At 35.8% G+C, this 23,190-nt stretch overlaps 1 protein-coding gene across 2 annotated transcripts in view; it reads right to left on the bottom strand.

Moving 5' to 3' along the window:
- The window catches only part of Pik3cb (phosphatidylinositol-4,5-bisphosphate 3-kinase catalytic subunit beta), a 69,677-nt gene extending 53,201 nt beyond the window's left edge, over positions 1–16,476 (bottom strand). Inside the window, exons 1-3 of one of the 2 annotated variants that reach the window (XM_015486755.2) lie at positions 16,257–16,476; positions 13,299–13,469; positions 12,378–12,455 (exon numbers count right to left, since the gene is read on the bottom strand). In XM_015486755.2, coding sequence (XP_015342241.2) covers positions 12,378–12,455; positions 13,299–13,469; positions 16,257–16,406 — 399 coding nt within the window. In that variant the 5' untranslated portion in view covers positions 16,407–16,476. Of the gene's footprint in view, positions 1–4,722; positions 4,829–12,377; positions 12,456–13,298; positions 13,470–16,256 lie in introns of those variants that run through there. The other variant, XM_048794222.1, reaches the window with a different exon arrangement.
- Between the last annotated feature and the right edge of the window lie 6,714 nt (positions 16,477–23,190).

Genomic DNA, 23,190 nt, shown 5'->3' with positions numbered 1-23,190 from the left:
CAAATCACTGAGATTAAATGATAGAGGCAGTTCTGAATAGACATTAAGAACATGGCTTTCTCAAGTAAGATCTGTATTTTATTGGACTCTGTCTGCCTTCTTCAGTTTCAAGTGTTAGGACCTCGAGCAATGTCATTTCATTGGGCTTTTTTAAAATTATTTTTTATTTTGTAGTTGTAGACAGACATCTTGTCTTTATTTTATTTGTTTATTTTTATGTGATGCTGAGGACCGAACCCAGTGCCTCACACATGCTAGGCAAGTGCTCTGCCACTGAGCTATAGCCCAAGCCCTAGGACTATCTTTTTCAAATGAGGATAATAACTGAACCCACCTCAAAGAGTTGATGCAAAGCTTAAACAAAATAAAACACATAAAACTTGGAGCACAGTGGCTGGTTGACTATGTAACAAACTGTATTTAGTGTTAGTAAAATTATAAGGTAGGTTTATATCCAGGTTTCCACCCTGGATTCACAGGTTTTCTTTTCCTTCCTAGTTTATCTCAGGGAGATTGAGTATCAGTTAATGAAAACATAATGGATAGGGATTTAAATTTATCAGAGGGTTAGAAAGGCTCCATCATTGTTACACCAAACATTTTCTTAAAAGGAAGTCAAAAGGCAGAAAAGGAAAAAGGAGAAAAGGCAAGTTCTTTGGCATTCCTTAAGAATGGAAAATAGGGCTGGGATATAGCTCAGTTGGTAGAGTGCTTGCCTCGTATGCACAAGGTCCTGGGTTTGATTCCCAGCACTAACAAAAAGAATGGAAAAGAATTTGGTATAGCTTGAGTCAAATGAGAACAGTGGAAACCAACTGTGTCAGTTAAGAATACTAAGTAGGAATATAACTAAACTATTAAAAGCTCCACTTTAGGCCAGGCTACAGAAATGTAAGGGAGGATCTAAAACTAGACACAAGGAGGATGGTAGGGAGGCTGCTGCGGTAACTTGGGGAAAAAGATTAGGGACTAAAGGCCAGGCAAATGAATGCATAGGGCAGGATATTAATGAGATGTCTCAATGAGATGTGCACAGAGGCAACTCCAGCTCTTTACAAAATATAAGAGGAAAGTCAGTCAAAGGGGCACCACTACATGCAGCCAGATTCTTCTAAGGAAGACAAAGTGGGTGATGTGTTGAGCACAGCACCATTGCCAGCATCATTGTAGTAGGTAAAACAATGCTTTACATATCTGTTTCCTACAATACCTTTCATTAGGTAAATACAAAATATCATAATCACTATGTGTATATAGTGAGCGAAAATAGCTGTCTGGAACTGAATAAATATCTGGTGTCTAGAGAAAAAGGCCTGGGGATCATAAGCTGAGGTGGTACAGCTTTTCAAGTTCCTTTTAAGGAGAATACTGGGTAACTGCTTTCCAAGGTCTGAAGAACACTAAGTGAGAGGAAAATCACTGAGAGGTGCTGAAGTAGGGCTACGTACCTAAAGCAAACAGTTCATCTGACTTCTAAATTCCTTTAACTCAAAATCTCTACTCCTTTCCCTCAGCCTTTCCCAATCACACCTTGCATTTGACACCTCCAGATCACTAGTTCTCACATCTCACTTTCCAACAAACTTTCTCTTCTAACTCACCCCAACATTTCCACAGGAAAATAGACTTGCCCCCATCGAGGCCTCTTTTAACACTGATTTCAACAACCAACAATCCACTTCCCCACTTCTCCATCAGCTTTTGTCTCTCTCCAAGCACCTGTTTCTCCTTTTCATACTCATCTAGAAGTCCACACCCTGGATGAGCGCAATTACCTGCTTCTTTTCCATGCCACATGATTCTGGGCAGAAGCACAAAGACCAACCAATTTTAAATGTAAAATTATTATTTCATTACTAGAAAAATCATTTCTTACTCTTCTTTCCTTCACTGATCAGAACTTCTAACGACATTTACTCTGTAAGGTAATAAGCCTGTAACATTCAATAAAACTACACAATTTCTTTTGATGCCCTGTTTAAGCTTTTTTGTCAGGTTTCCTTTTACTTCAAGATGACATGCTGATGTGACAAGATTCTTCCTATCAATTTATTCTATTTGTAAGGTACAGAACATTAGAACAATGAAATACTATTTCACTGTTACTCATAAGGAAAACATGTCATTCGGAAGATCAAATTATATATCTAAAATAAGAATCCAATACTTACTAAAGAGAGATACACTGTTGTTACTAAATAGTGAGCACAGGGTATGTGTTGGGATGGTATAGAAAAGCTTGAAGAAAAAATTTTTTTTCCTGGAAAATGCAGGTTATTTCATAGGCACCTGACACTCCATACATCTCCATGAAAGGCAAAAAGAGATGGGTAGGAGCATCATCTACTCACATTATGAATCTCTAAGATAACTAACTCTACACTAGGCTCAGTACATATTTGATCTAAATAGACACAACAAAGTGTCTGCTGCACAATCCTACCCCAAGCCCAGTTTTGAGTAAAATTACAGAATTTCCTGAAGGATTCACGATATATTTCTTTGGCAAGTTCAAATATTAATATTCAGCTAAAGATAAACATCACAGGCTGAGTATGGAAGTTGGACCAAATTAGTTTCTTGTCTCATAGAATGACTTTGTAATTGCATAGTGATTATGATATTTTGTATTTACCTAATGAAAGATATTGTAGGAAACAGATATGTAAAGCATTGTTTTACCTACTACAATGATGCTGGCACATCACCCACTGTCTTCCTCATAAGAATCTGGCTGCATGCAGTGGTGCCGCCTGTAATCCCAGTGGCTCAGGAGGCTGAGACAGGAGAATTACCGAGTTCAAAGCCAGCCTCAGCAAAAGCGAGGCGCTAAGCAACTCAGTGAAACCTTGTCTCTAAATAAAATACAAAATCAGGATGGGGATGTGGCTCAATGGTTGAGTGCCTCTGAATTCAATCCTTGGTGTCCAACAACAACAAAAAAGGATTCACTAAACTCTCAATTTATGGAATCATGAGCTACAAACTCTTGAAGAACTAGGTTTTTTAAATCTTATTGCAATCTAAATATTATAACTGATCAAGTTTTCCCTTTGCTTTGTCCACTACTAGAATACCAAGCAGAGGTCCAAATATGGAGCCCACATCAAGTAATTAATAAGATCAAGAAGGATCTTATTACATACATACCTACTGGGAAAATTGCTAATAACATTTTTTTATTTGTTGCCAGTTAAATATCCTCACTATTTTTTAAAAATTCAAAACTGTATATTGTATGTTAAAAAAGAGAAAGATGAAGAGTGGGATAGGGAGAGAGAGAGACATCACCTCCAATCACCTGTAAAATGTTATTAAGTAAATCATAAATAAATAAAACACATAAAACATATTTTGCATTTGTTGTATGGAGGTTGAAAAATAGGAATTTCAGGATAAAAATGGTATTTCTTATTCCTAGAGATCTTACAGATGTATGAATTTGTTACCTTGTATATATGGAATTTAAATATAGTAAATTTGGGCTGGGGATGTGGCTCAAGCGGTAGCACGCTCGCCTGGCATGAGTGCGGCCCGGGGTTCGATCCTCAGCACCACATACAAACAAAGTTGTTGTGTCCGCCGAAAACTAAAAAATAAATATTAAAAAATTCTCTCTCTCTCTCTTTAAAAAAAAAATAAAATAAATATAGTAAATTCAGAAAATTACAAATTAAAACAATAAATATTTTTCAAAGTGTGTTGATAAAGACAAGCTATTTCAAATAAATTGTTTAGCATGTTTTGTTGTTTGACAAACTTTGAGAAATAACAAGTATCCACCATATAAGTTCTAAATAAATATTAGCTAATAATATTTGGGGAAAAATAGTTGATATAAGTAGATCAACAAACTTCTGGCAAAATTCAGAGATAGGAAAATAAGGTAGTATTACGGTTAAGCTGTCTATAAAGCTGGGGTGGGGGGGGACCCTCAAGTACAAAGGGCTAGAAAAGTCCTATACTGTCTGTGAAGAGCCACAGCAAAGAATATAACCTGGTAAAAAATAACAATGAAGAACCAGCAAAACTTGGGTTTAGTAACAATAAATTTACAAAAAAAAAAAAAACTTGAATATTCTGAAAATTTTACTGGAAAAATAAAATCATTCTTTAAGAGTCAAATTGTGATTTATTGACATCAAGGAATTAAGATTATTTTTGCTTTGGAAATCTCCTAGTAATTCACTAAAAAGATTTGACACATGCTTTAAATTAAACAAGAGTAGAAAAAATGCTCTACATTTACAATGAAATAATGAAAATTTTGTTTTCTGAATTTAGAATCTTCCATGATAATAAGCATTAAAAAGTTTTTGTTTGGGGGCTGGGCTGTAGCCCAGTGGTAAAGGACTTGCCTAGCATGTGCCTATGCCCAGTATTGGAAAGAAAAAAAAAAAAAAAGTTTTTACTTTTGGAAAAAATAACAGGAAAATCTATTCTCCAAACTTGTATCACGTGAAATTTTGTAAAACTATCCTAGCTCCTGATGTCTGGTTCACTTTCAGTCTTCTGAAAAGTTAAGAATTTTAAAGTACCATCATGCTTCATACAGTCATGTGTTTTATTATCCAACTTCAGTGAACTACCAATGAGACAGTTTTTCACAAGCCCTAGAACCTTAGGAGAGCAAGAGAAGTAGGTTTTGTCATGCAAAGGACTTGCCACTGTGCTACAACAGAGAGGTGCCAGCCAACACACAAGCTGAGTTCCTATACTCACCAATTAAAAATGTTCTGTGTTGGGCAACATACGAATTTTTTTCACAACATCAACACTTTAATTTCCTCTTGTTCCTCAATATGGCCAAAATCCACTACATTTTTGCCTTTAGATATTAGACAAAAAAACCATCAGCAGCGTGAATAAGCTGAATTCCCAAGTTTTTATTAAGTATACTTCATAAAGAATAACTTTGCATCCTTAATCACTTGTAAAGGGGGAAAACCATTTCTTCTATACTGATACTTCTGAAACCAAAAGTGTGTTTTTTCCCACACCAACTAATTCTTTGGACACCAACTGGGGTCTGCCCTACAATTCAATTCTGCCACTAATTACTTAGGATTAGTGCAGCCCCACATGTTCCACAGGACTTCCCCCCACTTCACATACCAAAAGCAAGTCCCATCTGGGTGCATAACACACGCCTGTAATCCCAGTGGTTTGGGAGGCTGAGGCAGGAGGATTGGAAGTTCAAAACCAGCCTCAGCAACTTAGTAAGACCCTGTCTCAAAATAAAAAAATAAAAAGGACCAGGGATGTGGCTCAGTGGTTAAGCATCCCTGGGTTCAATTCCCCAGTACCAAAAGAGAGAGAGACAGAGAGAGAGAGAGAGAGAGAGAGAGAGAGACAGACAGACCATATGCAAGTCCCAGATCATCATCACTACTTCTGTTCAACTGGTTATCAATTGAGAGATTCCACAACCCCCTCACATTCAATAACGTAGTCTAATGAGTCACAAAACTCAGGGTAAACACAATTGCCAGTTTATAATGAAGTACATTTCAAAGCATAGAAATGAACAGCCAGATGATAAGGTACATAGGGCAAGGACCAGAGGATACTAAGCACAGAAGCTTTTGTTTCCATGGAGTTGGGGTGTTCCCTTCTCTCAGCATATGGATGCATGTATCAACCCAGAAACCCTTCAAACCCCACTGATTATAAGTTCCATTTTAAGTGTGGTCACTGGTGATTAAGATAATCTCTAGTTTTTCTCTCTCTTGACCTGGAAGTCAGGAAGTGGGGATGAAAGTTCTAGTCCTCTAGTCCTCTATCCATAAGATACTCATCTCTGATAACCATCGCCTATCTCAAAGGCTATGTTTTTCTTTTTTTTTCCCCTACCACTATAATCTAACACAAACACACACACACACACACACACACGCACACAATATTCCTATTGGCAGGGCATGGTGGTATATACCTATACTCTTAGCAACTAGGAAGGCTGAGGTAGGAGGACCAGCCTGGGCAACTTAGTGAGATACTGTCTCAAAATAAAGCCCTCCCTAGTGTGGACTGGCCTCATTCAACTGGTTGAACACCTGACTAGAACAAAATGGCTGTCCCTCCCCTGAGTAAATGAGAACTTTTCCTATCTGATTGTCTTATAACTGGAACATTGGCTTTTTCCTGGTTCTCGGGCTTTTAGACTGACACTAGAACTAAATCATTAGCTCTCCTGGGTCTTCAGCTTGCTGACTTACTCTGAAGAATTTGAGATGGTGTTGCTCATTTCCATAATCATATAAGCCAATTCCTGTAGTCAATATTAAGAGTACCTAAATTTCATTAGAAGAATAAAAAGTCAACAAATAAATGACCTAACACTACATCTCAAAGCCCCAGAAAAAGAAGAACAAATCAACACCAAAAGCAGTAGAAGACAGGAAATAATTAAAATCAAAGCTGAGACCCAGCCCAGATCGCCCACAGCAGCCCGTGTGGGACCCAGGCTTATAGTAGGCCCAGGTCCACCTCTCCACAAGTGGGACAGATACCTGCCAGAACCTAGCCTCTGGCGTAGGACCCTTCCAAACAGCAGACTACCATGAGAGGTCAAGCCTGGTGGCTTAGATCCACCCATACTGGCCTGTGCGGGGTCCAGGCTCACAGTAGGCCTGGGTCCACCCCTCTGCCAGCAGGCACTGACATATATAGAACATTTCATCCTTCAACAAGAGAATACACTTTCTTTTCAGCAGCACATGGATCCATCTCTAAAACAGACCATATGCTATGCAACAAAGCAACTCTTAGCAAATATAAAAAAGTAGAGATACTACACTGCATTCTATCAGAACATAATGGAATGAAATTATAAATCAATGATAAAATAAGAATTAAAATCCACTCCAACACCTGGAGACTAAATAATATTCCACTGAATGAACAATGGGTAGGAGAACACATCAAGGAAGAGATTAAAACATTCTTAGAGGTAAATGAGAACACAAATACAACATATCAAAATCTCTGGGACACAATGAAAGCAGTTCTAACAGGAAAGTTAATTGCATGGAATTCATTCCTTAAAAGAAGAAAAAGTCAACAAATAAATGACTTAACATTACATCTCAAAGACCTAGAAAAAAAAAAAGAACAAATCACCACCAAAACCAGTATAAGACAGGAAATAATTAAAATCAGAGCTGAAATCAATAAAACTGAGACAAAAGAAACAATTGGAAAAAATTGACAGGACAAAAAATTGGTTCTTTGAAAAAATAATAAAGCCATGCTAACAAAGAAAAAAGAAAACTCAAATCACTAACATACGTGATGAAAAAGGAAATATCACAGACACAACAGAAATACAGAAGATAATTAGAAATTATTTTGAAAACTTGTACACCAATAAAATAGAAAAAACTGAAGGCATCGACAAATTTCTAGAGTCATATAATTTGCCCAAAGTGAATCAGGATGATATACACAATTTAAACAGATCAATTTCAAGTGATGAAATAGAAGACACTGTCAAAAGTCTACCAACCAAGAAAAGTTCAGGACCGAATGGATAAACAGCCAAGTTCTAGAAGATCGTTAAAGAAGAACTAATACCAATACTCTTCAATTTATTTCAGGAAATAGAAAAGAGGGTGCACTTCCAAACTCACTCTATGAGGCCAATATCACCCTGATACCAAAACCAGGCAAAGACACATCAAAAAAAGAAAACTTCAGACCAATAATATGTCTAATGAACATAGATGCAAAAATTCTCAATAAAATTCTGGCAAATCGAATACAAAAACATATCAAAAAGATCATGCATCACGATCAAGTGGGATTCATCCCAGGGATGCACGGTTGGTTCACCATACGGAAATCAATAAATGTAATTCATCACATCAATAGACTTAAAGATAAGAATCAACTCAACAGACGCAAAAAAAAAAAAAAAGCATTTGAGAAAATACAGAACCCCTTTATGTTCAAAACACTAGAAAAATTCAGGTTAATAGGAACATGTTTCAACATCATAAAGGCATGCTAAGCCCCAGGCCAACATCATTCTAAATGGAGAAAAATTGAAGGCATTCCTTCTAAAAACTGGAACAAGACACTTCTATTTAACATAGTTCTTGAAACATTGGCCAGAGCAATTAGATGAAAGAAATTAAAGGGATACACATAGAAAAAGAAGAACTCAAATTGGCACTATTTGCTGATGATATGATTCTTTACCTGGAAGACCCTAAAAGTTATACCAGAAAACTTCTAGAACTAGTAAATGAATTCAGCAAAGTAGCAGGATATAAGATCAACACCCATAAATCAAAGGCATTTCTGTATATCAGTGACAAAGCCTCTGAGAAGAAAATGAGGAAAACTACCCCATTCACAATAACCTCAAAAAAAAAAAAAAATAAGATAATTGGGAATCAACTTAATGAAAGAGGTGAAAGATCTACATAATGAAAATTACAGAACCTAAAGAAAGAAGTCAAAGAAGACCTTAGAAGATGGAAAGATCTACCTTGCTCTTGGATAGTCAGAATTAATATTATCAAGACTTTCAAAGAAGAATTAACATCAATACTCATCAAAATATTCCATGAAATAGAAAAGGAGGGAAGCTTTCCAAATTCATTCTACGAGAATAATATCACCCTGATACCAAAACCAGACAAAGACGCATCAAGGAAAGAAAACTTTAGACCAATATCCCTGATAAACATAGATGCAAAAATTCTCAATAAAATTTTGTATGCAAATTTCATACAAAAACATGTTAAAAATATATGCACCACGATCAAGTGGGATTCGTCCCAGGGATGCAGAGTTGGTTCAACATATAGAAATCAATAAACGTAATACATCATATTAATAGACTTAAAAAAAGAATCATATGATTCTCTCAATAGATGACAGAGAAAACATTTGACAAAATACAGCACATCTCCATATTCAAAACACTAGAGAAACTAAGAATAGCAGGGACATACCTCAACATTATAAAACCTGTATATGCTAAACCTAAGGCCAGCATCATTCTAAATGGAGAAAAATTGAAAGCATTCCCACTACAAACTGGAACAAGACAAGGATGTCCTCTTTCACCACTTCTATTCAACATCATCCTTGAAACTCTAGCCAGAGCAATTCCACAAAAGAAAGAAACTAAAGTGATACAAATACGTAAAGAACTCGAACTGTCACTATTTGCTGATGACATGATTCTATATCTAGAAGATCCAAAAAATTCCACCAGAAAACTTCTAGAAATAATAAATGAATTCAGCAAAGTAGCAGGATATAAAATCAACACTCATAAATCAAACACATTCCTATACAAAACTACTCCATTCACAATAGCCTCAAAAAAAAAAAAAAAAAAACACCTGGGAATCAATCTAACAAAAGAGCTTAAAGACCTCTACAATGAAAACTACAGAACACTAAAGAAAGAAATTGGGGCTGGGGTTGTGGCTGAGAGGAAGAGCACTTACCTGGCACTTGGAGACATTGGATTCGATCCTCAGCACCACATAAAAAATAATTAATTAATTAAAGGTATTGACAGCTATAACTAAAAAATAAAAAAAAATTAAAAAGAAAGAAATTGAAGAAAACCTCAGAAGATGGAAAGATCTCCCATGCTCTTGGATAGGCAGGATTAATATTGTCAAACTGGCCATACTACCAAAAGAGTTATACAGATTTAATGCAATTCCTATTAAAATCCCAATGATATGCTTCAAAGAAATAGAAAAAGTAATCATAAAATTTATTTGGAAAAATAAAAGACCAGGAATAGCTAAAACAATCCTTAGCAAGAAAAGTGAAGCAGGAAGCATCACAATACCAGACCTTAAACTATACTACAGAGCAATAGTAACAAAAATGGCATCGTAGGCACCAAAATAGACTTGTAGACCAATGATACAGAATAGAGGACACAAAGATAAACCCACATAAATACAGTTATGTCATACTAGACAAGGGTATCAAAAACATTCACTGGAGAAAAGATAGCCTATTCAACAAAGGGTGCTAGCAAAACTGGAAATCCATATATAGCAAAATGAAATTAATCCTCTATCTTTCACCCTGCACAAAAATCAACTCAAAGTGGATCAAAGACTTAGGCAAAATAGAACAGAGACCCTGCACCTAATAGAAGAAAAAATGGGTCCAAATCTTCACCACATTGGCCTAGGATCTGACTTCCTTAACTCCTACAGTGCAAGAAGTAAAATCAAGAATCAATACATGGAATGGATTCCAATTAAAAAGCTTCTTCTCAGCAAAGGAAATAATTAATAACGTGAGGAGAGAGACGACAGTTTGGGAGAAAATCTTTACCATATGCACCTCCGATAAAGCATTAATCTCTAGGATATATAAATCTTAGAGTAGTTTTGATTTGCATTTCTCTAATTCTAGAGATGTTGAACACTTTTTTATATATTTGTTGGTCAATTGTATTTCTTCTTCTGTGAAGTGTCTGTTCAGTTTCTTAGCCCATTTATTGATTGGGTTATTTGGGGTTTTTTTTTTTTTTGGTGTTAAGTTTTTTGAGTTCTTTATATATCATCTCACTCCAATCAGAATGGCAATCATCAAGAACACAGGCAACAATAAATGTTGGTGAGGATATGGGGGAAAAGGTACAGTCATACATTACTAGTGGGACTGCAAATTGGTACAACCACTATGGAAAGCAGTAAGGAGATTCTTCAGAAAATTGGGAATGGAACCACCATTTGACCCAGCTATCCTACTCCTTGTTTTAATCCCAAAGGACTTAAAATCAGCATACTGTAGTGACACAGCCACATCAATGTTTATAGCAGCTCAATTCACAATAGCTAGACTATGGAACCAACCTAGGTGTCCTTCAATAAATGAATGGATAAAGAAAATGTGGCATACATACTCAAGGGAACCTTTCCAAATTCTTTCTATGAGCCTAATATCACCCTGATACCCAAACCAGACAAAGGCACATCAAGGAAAGAAAACTTCAGGCCAATATCCCTGATGAACATAGATGCTAAAATTCTGGTAAATTGCATACAAAAACATATTAAAAAGATAGTGCTCCACGATCAAGTGTGATTCATCCCAGGGATGCAGAGTTCTCAGCTTTAAAAAAGAGTGAAATTATGGCATTTGCCAGTAAATGGATGGAGTTGGAGAATATCATGCTAAGCAAAATAAGCCAATCCCACAAAACCAGAGGCTGAATGTTTTCTCTAATATGCAGATGTTAATTCACAATAAGGTGAGGGGGGTGGCACTAGGGAAGAATAGCATTACCTTAGATTAGGTAGAGGGAAGGGATGGGAGGGGAGTGGAGGGAATGTGAGGATAGGAAAGAGTAGAATGAAACAAACATTATTACTGTATATATATATGTGACTATGACCAATGTGATTGTGCAACATATACACTCAGAAAAATGAGAAATTATATCCCATCTATGTATATTATATCAAAGTGCATAAATGCATTCTTCTGTCATATAACCAAAACAATAAAAAAAAATTTTTAAAAAGAAATCTACTCTTTAGCAAATTTCCACCATACAATATTATTAGCTATAGTCCTCATGTTGTACATTAGATGTCTAGAATTATTCATTCAAAATAACTGCATCTTGTTGTAGCCTTTAACCTATCTGTCTCCATCACTCCAATCATCCTCCTTCAGAGAATCTTTAATATCCATGTACAAAAAGCAAGTGACTGGTAATATTTGGCAAGGTGCACCCGAATACCACCAAAAATTTCAAATTAACTGAATCTCTCTTCCTTGGATCACAAAACTGTTCTCTCAAATTTCTTGCCTAACAAAAGAAAGAAAACACTTTATCTTTTGAGGCTAAATGCCTTACAAGGTCTTTACTTAAAATTATATGGGGTTGTGCAATAAATCCCCATGTTGTGGTCTTTAATGTAATCATCCATTCTCCACCACCACCCCATCCCCCGGAAATGGTATCATTTTCTCTGTGCTCAGCAAGTTTAAAGAAAGAAAGAAATAAAACTGAGAGAAGAGGCTGAATGCAGCTCTAGGCAAAGATGACAGGACAGTAAGTTTGTGTGTGACCCATAGTTTCAGTTTAAATTTCACTTGCTGAATTCCTGCTATAAAAATAATTTATTCTACATAATGGAAAAATAATGTCAGCCTTTCTAGGAGATCTTCAACTATTCCAAGAATGTTTTAAAACAAACAAACAAACAAACAAACAAAAATACTCAATAGTCTTACAAAAATTGCCATATTCTATCTCATGTAATTGATGGATATGGGTAAAGTTTAAAAATCTGCAATGTGACATTATGGAGCATATGAGTGAGTTATTCAAATAACAGAGCACATGGCAAATTCAAATCTTAAGAAGTACTCACTTTTACAGTTTCTTCTGTGTTAAGTTTATTTCCCTTAACCAAGACAATTTGAAAAGGGTTGTTATTGTCCCACACATGCTGTAAAAGAAGGAAATAAATATAGAGCTATTTTAAAGAAAGAAATTAAGATTCTATGATAATAATCAAGTCATCTATAAGTTCTCATATCTACTGCCAAAATTATGAAAACAGGGCTCTGAACTTACAACTGAAAATTACATGTATTAAATAAAGCACTGTAATCACTAGCACTTGGTTTTGTGGGCAAATGTTTTACCATGGAACATATTCCACTACTAAGAGACATCACTAAAATAAAAAGCATCAACAAACAATATGAAAAACTTTGGATAAATTGACCATTTACTTTAATATAGAAATATATCATCAAGGAGCAATTAAATTCAGAATTGTAAAGACTGAGTAACTTATAAAAATGTTAATGATTCAAATGAACCCAAACTTAATATTTATACAAATACGTTCTGGAAAAAAAGTGCCTTTGATGCATATTTAATATTGAAAGTTTTTAATATTAAAAACACAGAAAAATCTCATCAAAAATACTACTTTGGTTAAGTTGATAGAAACTGGTAGTACTTCTATTTCTGTGCATCTATCTTTTCTACTAGAATAGTCATATAAGTTCTAGGTTTAACATCCAATCTCTAATTTGATGGCACTTTTTTTTGAGGGGGCACAAAAAATAAATGGTATATTTACATTTATCTGGAGCTTGAGCTAAGAAAATTAATAGCTAGAAAGCTAGTTTCAAGTAACTGGTAATAAGTTTTTCACAAACGTGCATTAGTTTTCACAGAAGGAGAAGTGAGCAAAGGAAATACGTGTGAGACTTGGCATATAACTTAACAAAAATCACATGCCTTTTGGGGTTACCAAAGGTTCACACATGAAACTTACAGAAATAACTCGTGTTTTCTTTGGTGGTAAGGGAAGAGGAAGGTTAGATGAATTCCGATTTATGGCAGCCTCTATGGCAATCATTTCCTGTTCATACATTTTCTTTATCTTACTGCATTCCACGAGTATAAAATGGGGTAGAGTCCTGTTCATTACACAGTTCCGGATATACTACAACAGCAAGAAAGAGGAAAGTGTGGATTTTCAGACAAATACTTAAAACAGACTAAATTAATTTGAGCTGGGCAAGGTGATGCATGCCTATAATCCCAGCAGATCAGGAGGCCGGGGCAGGAGGATCCAAGTTTGGAGTCAGCCTCACCAACTTAGTGAGATCCTGTCTCAAAATAAAAAATTAAAAGGTCTGGGGATGAAGCTCAGTGCTAAGTACCACTGGGTTCAATGTCCAGTATCCAAAAAAAAAAAAAAAAATTAGAAAGGTAATATTAATTTGAGCATTGTCATACAACAAGCACTGTAAAAGCACATTTTAACTAAACAACTTGATATTAAGAACATGATAATTTAACATCACAACCCCATAAAACAGTTAGCCTTATGATCTTCACAACATTCAACAAGAGAGATTATATCCCTCATTTAATAGCTTAAAGACATGAAACTCAGAAGGGTTAAGTTACAGACCTATTATCTATAAGACCTGGATTTAAATCCACTTATCTAATGTCAATGTGATATTTAAGCCAATCAGCTAGGAAAGGTGAAAACATAATTCACATTTGGCAAATTCACATTTTCCTGTGCATCCCTGAAAGTGGCCCTTTTTCAGCACAAGGTTCTAGGTAAGCATTTTTTGCTGTCTCCCCAGATTTAAAAAAAAAAAAAAAAAACTATTGGTCACTCCAGCCCCCAAAATCTGTCTAATTTCCATGAAAACAGTGGATTCTTCAGAGGCATATAAAAAGGAGGTGATTTTCATATTAACAAAGATTCCTAACAAATAGAAATCCAATGTATTCCTCAACAGAATAAATTTCCTATATAGTTTCAAAGTGTGATTCAATGTATTGTATTCTATTTAGAAAGTTATTTTTTTAATTTATTTTTTAGTTGTAGTTGGACACCAATACCTTTATTTTATTTATTTATTTGCTTATTTTTATATGGTGCTTAGGATGGAACCCAGGGCCTCACTCGTGAGAGGCACGCACTCTACTGTTGAGCCACAACTCCAGCCCCAGAAAGTTATTTTTAAAATAACTTTAATGGATGCTACTTGAATGACAGCAGAATACAAAGAGAAGTTAGTACTTCTGTGCTGCCCACCAAGCACTTGTCTTCTTCCTCCTTCTCAAGGGTTGAATCACTTATTATCAGAATGTCTCAGCTCCCAAAGCTGTTTACACAAGTTAAAACTGCTCCTAGACCTTCTATCTGCTAAACTACAAAAATTAAGGTCATTCCAGAAACCTAACAAAGTATAAAATTCAGTTGCCTGCTAATAAATCTCAGTAGTCTCAGATGTCATTTTATATTTGGCATGTTTACATCCCCTTGTATAAAACAAAACAACGATATAACAAAAGAACACAATTTAAATCCTGTTACTATTGAAATCTAATTTGGAACTTATTCTATTATTCCTTACATAATAACCATTTTTTAGTCTCCAAATATAATTTCAATGAAAATATCTTTAAGTTCCTTGAAGACAAAGCCAGGAAACAAACCTTGTGGGAAAAGGGACATTGTATTGAACACCTTCTATTTAAATTCCACTTTACTCCAAAAATCATCAGAGGCAGTGTAGTTCTTTGCATAAAGTATGTGCTCAAATAACTCATGACTAAATGAAAATAAATACCTCAAAAATTAAGGAAGGCTTTTTTTAAAGTATTTTTTAAAACTTATTTTATTTATCTATTTTTATGTGGTGCTGAGGATCAAACACATTGCCTCACACATGCTAGGCAAGTGCTTTACTACTGAGCCACAACCCCAGCCCCAAGGAAGGCTTTTTAGGACCTAATGCGTGCAAAATTCCTACCACAAATGGAAGCAACGAAAAAGAAACAAAGGAGATTATAGACATAAATATTACACACTTAAATTTAGAAGTTTGCCAACTCACAATGAAAAGTTGAAATGTTACTTCACTGCAGTGGGAATATAACTCTTTGCATGTTTAGCATGCATAAGGCCCTGGGTTCAATTCCCAGCACCCCAAAATACTCTATTTAAAAAATAAATATTGGGCTGGGGATGTGGCTCAAGCAGTAGCGCACTCGCCTGGCATGCGTGCGGCCCGGGTTCGATCCTCAGCACCACATACAAACAAAGATGTTGTGTCCGCCGAAAACTAAAAAAATAAATATTAAAAATTCAAACAAAATAAAATAAAATAAAATAAAAAATAAATAACAAGTTTTTAGCATTTTCATATAAGTAAGTTTTTATGATTCAACAAGTGACCATTTAATCAACTTTAAAAATATTCCAGCTCCCCTAAAATACTTCACACTTAAACCATATTTTTGTTTATATGAGGAAACAGTAAATAGCTACAATAATTTGTGTTAAGATTTCAGAATGCTGCAGGAAAACAATTATAACAGAACACCAACTGACACAACCGAAAAAAGTAAAATGCAAACACATTTAGATACATATTAATGTGTATATAATTATTAGATTAAAAACATATATCATGGGCTGGAGATGTAGCCAATTGGTAGAGTGCTTGCCTCGCACACACAAGGTCCTGGGTTCAATCCCCAGCCAACCAAAAAAAAAAGAAGAAGAAGAAGAAAGAAAAAGAAAAACATACATTACTACAAAGAATGTGAATATATTAACACTGATAATCTCAGCATAATTTTCTGTAAGTCCCAAAGGTTCCAAGATAGGCACACCTTTTTACAATCAGAAATAAAAGTTAAATACTTACACACACTTTTTTTTTTTTTTTTTTGGTAAACTGACAGTTAACACACGTACCTGGAACTGAATTAGTGGGTGATCACCAAATACATATTCTACTCTCCCACTGACTTGCAACACATAGTCATAGGGGCTAGCTTCATCTTCCTTCCCATGAATAGTCAAACGTTTTTGGATTGCCAATTCATTTATTTTGATGGGATTCATTTCAGGAGATACTTGAAAGCTAAACACATCCTAAAAAAGAGAAGGTAGAACACAAAAGCAGGAAATTTAACATTTGTGTTGAAAAACCACAATTAATAATCATTATGTAATACTGTGCACAAGTGTGCACATTTACATGTGTATCCTTTACAGTATACTATTCCAGTAAATTTTGTTGTATTCTAACTATGTGCCCATGTAATACTTGCTAAGATTTCTGAATAATTTGCAAGTTGTCTTCCTACATACTTAGTGCCACAGATCCCACAGGTAAGATAAATATTTAACTAAATTTTACCATCCATTGTAACAGAAAACATGGATTTTCCAGTAAACATCATTCTTTAAAAAATTAAAAAACCTATGCCGGCAATGTAACTCTGTATTAGAGCAGCCTGAGTTCAATCACCAGTATTTGCATAACACAAGACCACATTATACACATATACCTACAACTCCCTATTGCTATTTGAGGTATATCCCATCAGAAATACACAGAATAGCATTACTCCATGTAACAGCAGTGTTTAACTTAATATGCCATGTGTGTCTATTTTTACATGTATATACATGTATAAAAATTGAGGAAATCTCAATAGTGACTAGAACTTAAGGATAGATAGAAGCAAAACAGAACTAACAAAACAAAAAATGGGGAAAAAAGCACATATTGGAAGAATACATTTACAGCTCTATTCTGCTCAGTTCTTGTCTTCCTGCCTGTTCATTCTTTTGAAACAGGGTCTCTCAGTATGCTGCTAGGCTACGCTTCAACTCCTAGCCTCACTTGATTCTTCTGCCTCAGACTCCTAAGATGCTGATACTATAGATGCCTGTGGGAGGCCATCCTCGAACATCCTCCCTGGCTGGGTGAGAGGCTCTTAGACACATCCTGTGTCCAGAGCTTTCCCCACCCTTCTCAGGTCCGAGGGCTTGTCCGTGTGGAGGCGTGTCTGCCACTACCCTGAAGACCCAATCGTTGCACCTGACCGTGGAACACTGCCCCCCTTAATCTTCATTGGATGGGATTTTCCCCAGAATTTTTTGTTCCCCAATATAAGTCCACTCCCTGGCATGTTCTTTCTCTCTCACTAGCCTCTTCAGTAAACCTCGCTACCATAATAGGTGGCTGGAGGCTGGAGCTAGGAGAAGCTGTTCTGGAGCTGGTTTAAAGATAATTAGAGCCTGTCTCTTTAATTCAAACTCCCTGAGGATTTCTTACACGTATTGAACCTTCATTTATGAAGCCTGTGTTGGCCGGGGGCTAAAGGTGCCTGTAACCACACCCAGCTTTTGGAGCACACATAAGTAAAAAAAAATACATACCTTCAAAAAAGAAGAACTTCCATCAATATAAAAAACACAATCCAATTTTTTAAATAAAAAAGGGGAAACATAATAGAAATTAAAAAATGATTCATAAGTATGTGAAAGAGATTCATCCTCATTAGTTATTCGGGGGACACAATCAAGAAGACAATGAATGTATTATAATACATGCATATAATGAAAACACACAAACACATACAGAGGGCTTCAAAATTTTCCCCAAAGGCCTTTGAAGTTAAATTCATGTATTCTAAAAACATATTAATTAGCCAAGCACGCTGGAAAATGCCTGTAATCCCAGCAGCTCAGGAAGTTGAGACAGGAGGATTTCAAGTTCAAAGTCAGCCTCAGCAACTTAATGAGGCTCTCAGCATAGCAAGACCGTGCCTTCAAAATAAATAAACAAATAAATAAATAGAAAGGAAGAAAGAAAGAAAGATAGATAGATAGATAGATAGATAGATGTAGGTAGGTAGGTAGGTAGATAGATAGATAAATAAATAAATAAATGGGCTGGGGATGTGGCTGAATGGTAAAGTGACCCTGGGTTCAATCCTTGGCACCCCCAAAAAATAATAAAAAAAAGATCTATGAACTAGAGTAACTCAGTCAGAATTCAAATGGACTAGTTTTTCCTGTATTTCATTCAAGCAGTTATCAACATCACTTTCAATAACTTTTCATGAAATACTTCCTCTTTAATAAAACTAATTGTAGAGAACAATTAATTTGCATTTTATTATCCAATGTTTACAAATAGCTAAACATCAGAGACAATAAATATATGGGTGGGGACAGATACTTCTGTTTAGCAGGGAGGAGGTGCATCTCATACTTTTACATTATGACACCTTTGGTAATTCAATTGACTACACAGGTGAGAAAACAGTTTCATTTTTCATGCTTCGTTGTTCCTCACATTTCTCCTTATTCTCCTGACACATTATCTGGAATGCTCCCAAATACCATAGTCTCTACCTCTTTAACACACTCTAGCCTTCCCCACACAAAGGACTATTTCAAATTGCAGGTGTCACTCCCTCTAGTGATACAATTATTTCATATCTTTAAGAAGTAGAAAATGAGGGGCTGGGGATGTGGCTCAAGCGGTATCGCGCTTGCCTGGCATGCGTGCGGCCCGGGTTCGATCCTCAGCACCACATACAAACAAAGATGTTGTGTCCGCCGATAACTAAAAAAATAAATATTAAAATTCTCTCTCTCTCTCTTTCTCTTTAAAAAAAAAAGAAGTAGAAAATGAGGTTGAAAGTACAGCTCAGGTTTATCAGTATCCTTTACAAACTGTGATTACTGGAATTAAAAATAACGAGATCTAGGTACACTCCTGCAATCCAGCAATCTAGATACTGAAGTAGGAGGACTGAAAATTCCAGATCAGCCTGTGGCAACTTAGTGAGACCATGTCTCAAGGGGGGAAAAAAGGTTATGGATATAGTTCAGCGGTAGAGGGCAAATGGGTTCAATACCCCATACTGGGGGGCGGGCAGGAGTAAATAAATAAAAAATAATCAGGGAAGAGCACTTGCCTAGTATAGGCAAGACCCTGGGTTTGATCCCCAGTACTACAAAAAAAAAAAAAAAATTAATGAAATAAAAACAACGAATCTGTGATTCAACTCCTCGGACTCTCAGAAAACTCAGACATGACAGGTCCATGGTTCTATATATCCTGCTTCCTAAGTGCCATGTTTTAGGGTTGGCTGATATTAACTATGAACCCATTTAAACGTCTGGTATTTCCCACAGAAATTGCTGGCTAGTTTTCCCCCTACCAGTCCCCAAAATACCTTAACTAAATGAATACCTTGTTACATTTCATCTCACTTTTAGTTTAGCCTTCCCCGTTTGTTGCTCCTTATGAACTAGCGTTGGTTGTTAGTGGTTGATGGTAAAATGAGAATTTTACATCAGTGGGAGGAATTGAGAATGCATATATAATGGAGTAGGTTGCCAGGTGTCTTTGAGATTGTGTCATGTATATTTTTTATGATAAAATGTTAATTCATTTGTGAAATACAACAGATATTAAATAATGGTTTAGGGTTTTTAAAATATCCTTACTTGGATAAATTTTTTATAAAATCTATAAATTCTATGTGACTTCTCAAAATTCTTTAATAACAATAATTTTAGTGGTCTATAGGATCCAAAACTCAAGAAACTTGTTTTAACCCCTTGGGGGAAATGTTTAGCCTAAAGAAAAGGAAAACACAGGAAGGCCTGTTGCTATATTTTTACCTGAATATCTGGCATATACAGGGAAAAAAAGAGACCATATGATTACTACATTGAGAAAGGCAGAAGTCACAGAAGGCAAGACTGAACATTTTTTTTTAAATTTTTTTTTAGTTGTTGATGAACACACAATGTCTGTATTTATTTTTATGTGGTGCTGAGGATCAAACCCAGTGCTTCACACATGCAAGGTAAGCGCTTTACCCCTGAGCTTTTTTAATCCAAAATTTAAACACATTTGCCCACAATGTAAACACACTACTTCAGGAGGCAGAGGATGTACATCCCCTAGCACTGGATATATTCAGGAAGAAATACATGATATCAGAAACTAAAAAAAGAAAAAAAAAAACTGTATAGAGTCTGATTAGACAATCTCTAAACTCCTTTGAACTTTTAAATTCTACTACAGCTTAAAATCCAGTAAGATTTTACAATATCTTCATTTCTCTCCTAAGCTTAAAACACTTTCATATATACTTTGCAACCAGAATGATTACATTAAAATTTGTGTATCCCAGTAGACATTTGACTCATAAAATGAAATTCAGTCTGACCTATACATGCATTACCCTGAGTCAGTGTCTCCAAGTTAAATTTTACTCACCTCAACAATAAACTTCCTTATTCCACTTCTTGCAGAAGTCCCTAAATAGTATTTTAAATTTGAGGCTGATACTTTATGATAATAAAATCTTTACTCAAAATAAATTTTAATTTAATTATATCTCAGGATAGGATAATATATGGAATATTTTCCTTGACAAACTTTCTTGGCTAGGGAAAATGCCTAAAGGCAAGATCCTTTTTTCACATCTGCCCTTAAAAATACTAACACGTTGTCTAAAAAGAGGCATAAAATCAAAGCTACTCTAAGACTTCATCTCACACCAGTCAGAATGGCAATTATCAAGAACACAAGCAATATTAAGTGTTGGTGAGTATGTGGAGGAAAAGGTACACTCATACATTGCTGGTGGGACTGGAAATTGGTGCTACCACTACGGAAAGTAGTATGGAGATACCTCAGAAAACTTAGAATTGATCCACCATCTGACCCAGTTATCCCACTCCTCGGTTTATAACCAAAGGACTTAAAAACAGTATACTACAGAGATGCAGCCACATCAATGTTTATAGCGGCTCAATTCACAATAGTGAAACTATGTAACCAACCTAGATACCCTTCAACAGATGAATGAGTAAAGAAAATACAGTACATATATACACAATGGAAATTGCTCAGCCTTAAAGAATAAAATTATGGGGCTGGGGTTGTGGCTCAATGGTAGAGCACTTGCCTAGCATGTGTGAAGCAATAGGTTTGATCCCCAGTACCACATAAAAAACTAAACAAAATAAAGGTAGTGTGTCCATCTACAATTAAAAATATTAAAAGAAGAAGAATGAAATTATGGCATTTGCAGGTAAATGGATGGAACTAAAGAATATCATACGGGGCTGGGGATGTGGCTCAAGCGGTAGCGCGCTCGCCTGGCGTGCGTGCGGCCCGGGTTCGATCCTCAGCACCACATACAAAGATGTTGTGTCCGCCAAAAACTAAAAAATAAATATTAAAAAAAAAGAAAAATGTTAGACATGAAGTTGCTTATTGTAACATTATAATACTAAAATTAGAAATAATTCAATTCCAAATATAAAAAGAGGGTCATGTAAATATTGTCAGTATTTAGCCATGCCCAAAATACTTTGGGTAAGTAGCAGTATCAAATTATAAATTTAAGTGATATTTTTATATTCTATATGTGCATAAGGGGAGGGTCTAGAAGAGAAACTGGGAGAGGAAATGTGATTGGAGGTTCAGACATTTTTAAAAAAGTCCCTGGGTTCAATCCCTGGTACTGGGGGGTGGGGGCAGATGATAGGGGAGTGGAGACTGAAAATGGAGGGCAAGAAAACCTTGGATTCCAGTGAGAGTGACAGGGCTTATAGGTTCAGGGAGCAGGGATATACCTCAAAGAACCCTGGATGTGTTTTGTCACCCAGTGTTTACATGTTGTTATATTAGTCCCCAGAGTGGCAGTATTGGAAGGTGGTATGGGAGACAGTTTACTGGGAGGTCCTTGGGTCAAGCAGAGGTGCTGCCCTTGGACACGGATAGGTACTTCTCTCCAGACCCTAGTTTGTTCTTGTGAGAGGGTGGTTATAAAAGTATGAGCCTGGTCCTATTGCCTCTCAAGCTTCCTGTTGCGAAATATGATCTCTTCCTCCTGCCCATGCTTCTGTTATCCACCAGGAGTTCCTCTCCAGGGATTAGCCTGTGCTTATTAAGACTTGACTTGCCAGAACTGTGAGCTGAATAACTTCTTGTGTTTTTGAAGTTAGCATACCTTAGGTATTTTGTTATAGTAACAGAAAACAGATTGATACACAGGGTCCTGGAAATGCAGATAGGTGAAAGGATAGAAACAAAAGGAAGCTAAAAATGGGAAGTTTAATTGCACCCTATGTATTTCCTGGAAGGTTCTCCCTCACCCTACTCAGACACAAAGTGTTTATCAGGGAGCCATCTTTCTACCAGGCAGAAATTCAGAGAACTTTTTTTTTTTTTTAAACTTTTAATGGAGCATGATGCTAACTTCATCTGCCAATTTTTTTATACTGTTAAGTAGGTTGTATCTGTGCCATTTTTATTATAGTGGATGCTATGTAATTGCATATAAAGTTTTTTATATTATGCATATTCAAAAATAGAGTATTTATGTTAAAGATTGCCAAATTGATGGTGAACTTGTCTGATGGTGAATTTGTCAGATAAACACTGTTTTGTGGTGCCAGTGGTTCTAAGCATCAGGTGACAGGGTATCTTCTCTCTAATCAATTGAACTTGATAATGCACCACAATTTATAAAATAACCAGCCATGTCTGCTTTTGAGGACCCCTTTAATAAATCTCTGAGCTGTATCTTCCAAAAAGACTTTTTTTCCTTACAGAAAGAAAAATGTGTAAGAGTGTGTGTATATATATGCATGTGAGGTACACATTGAATGGCTTATCAGGGGAGATATAAAATGTTTTGCCAATAAAACAAATGTTGTATCTCTAGGTACAGAGATGACATATGTTAAACATTTAAATATAAACTTATATTTAATCTCTTGGATATGTTACATAGGTAGTAATTTGCTTAGATTTGAATGCAAGGACACTTACCTAGATTTAGGCCTGATGATGTGT

This window comes from Marmota marmota, unplaced genomic scaffold (genome assembly GCF_001458135.2).
Source record: "Marmota marmota marmota unplaced genomic scaffold, marMar, whole genome shotgun sequence".
Taxonomy (NCBI): domain Eukaryota; kingdom Metazoa; phylum Chordata; class Mammalia; order Rodentia; family Sciuridae; genus Marmota; species Marmota marmota.
Note: the sequence above shows the minus strand (reverse complement) of the source record. Positions and strands in the feature narration are given on the sequence as shown.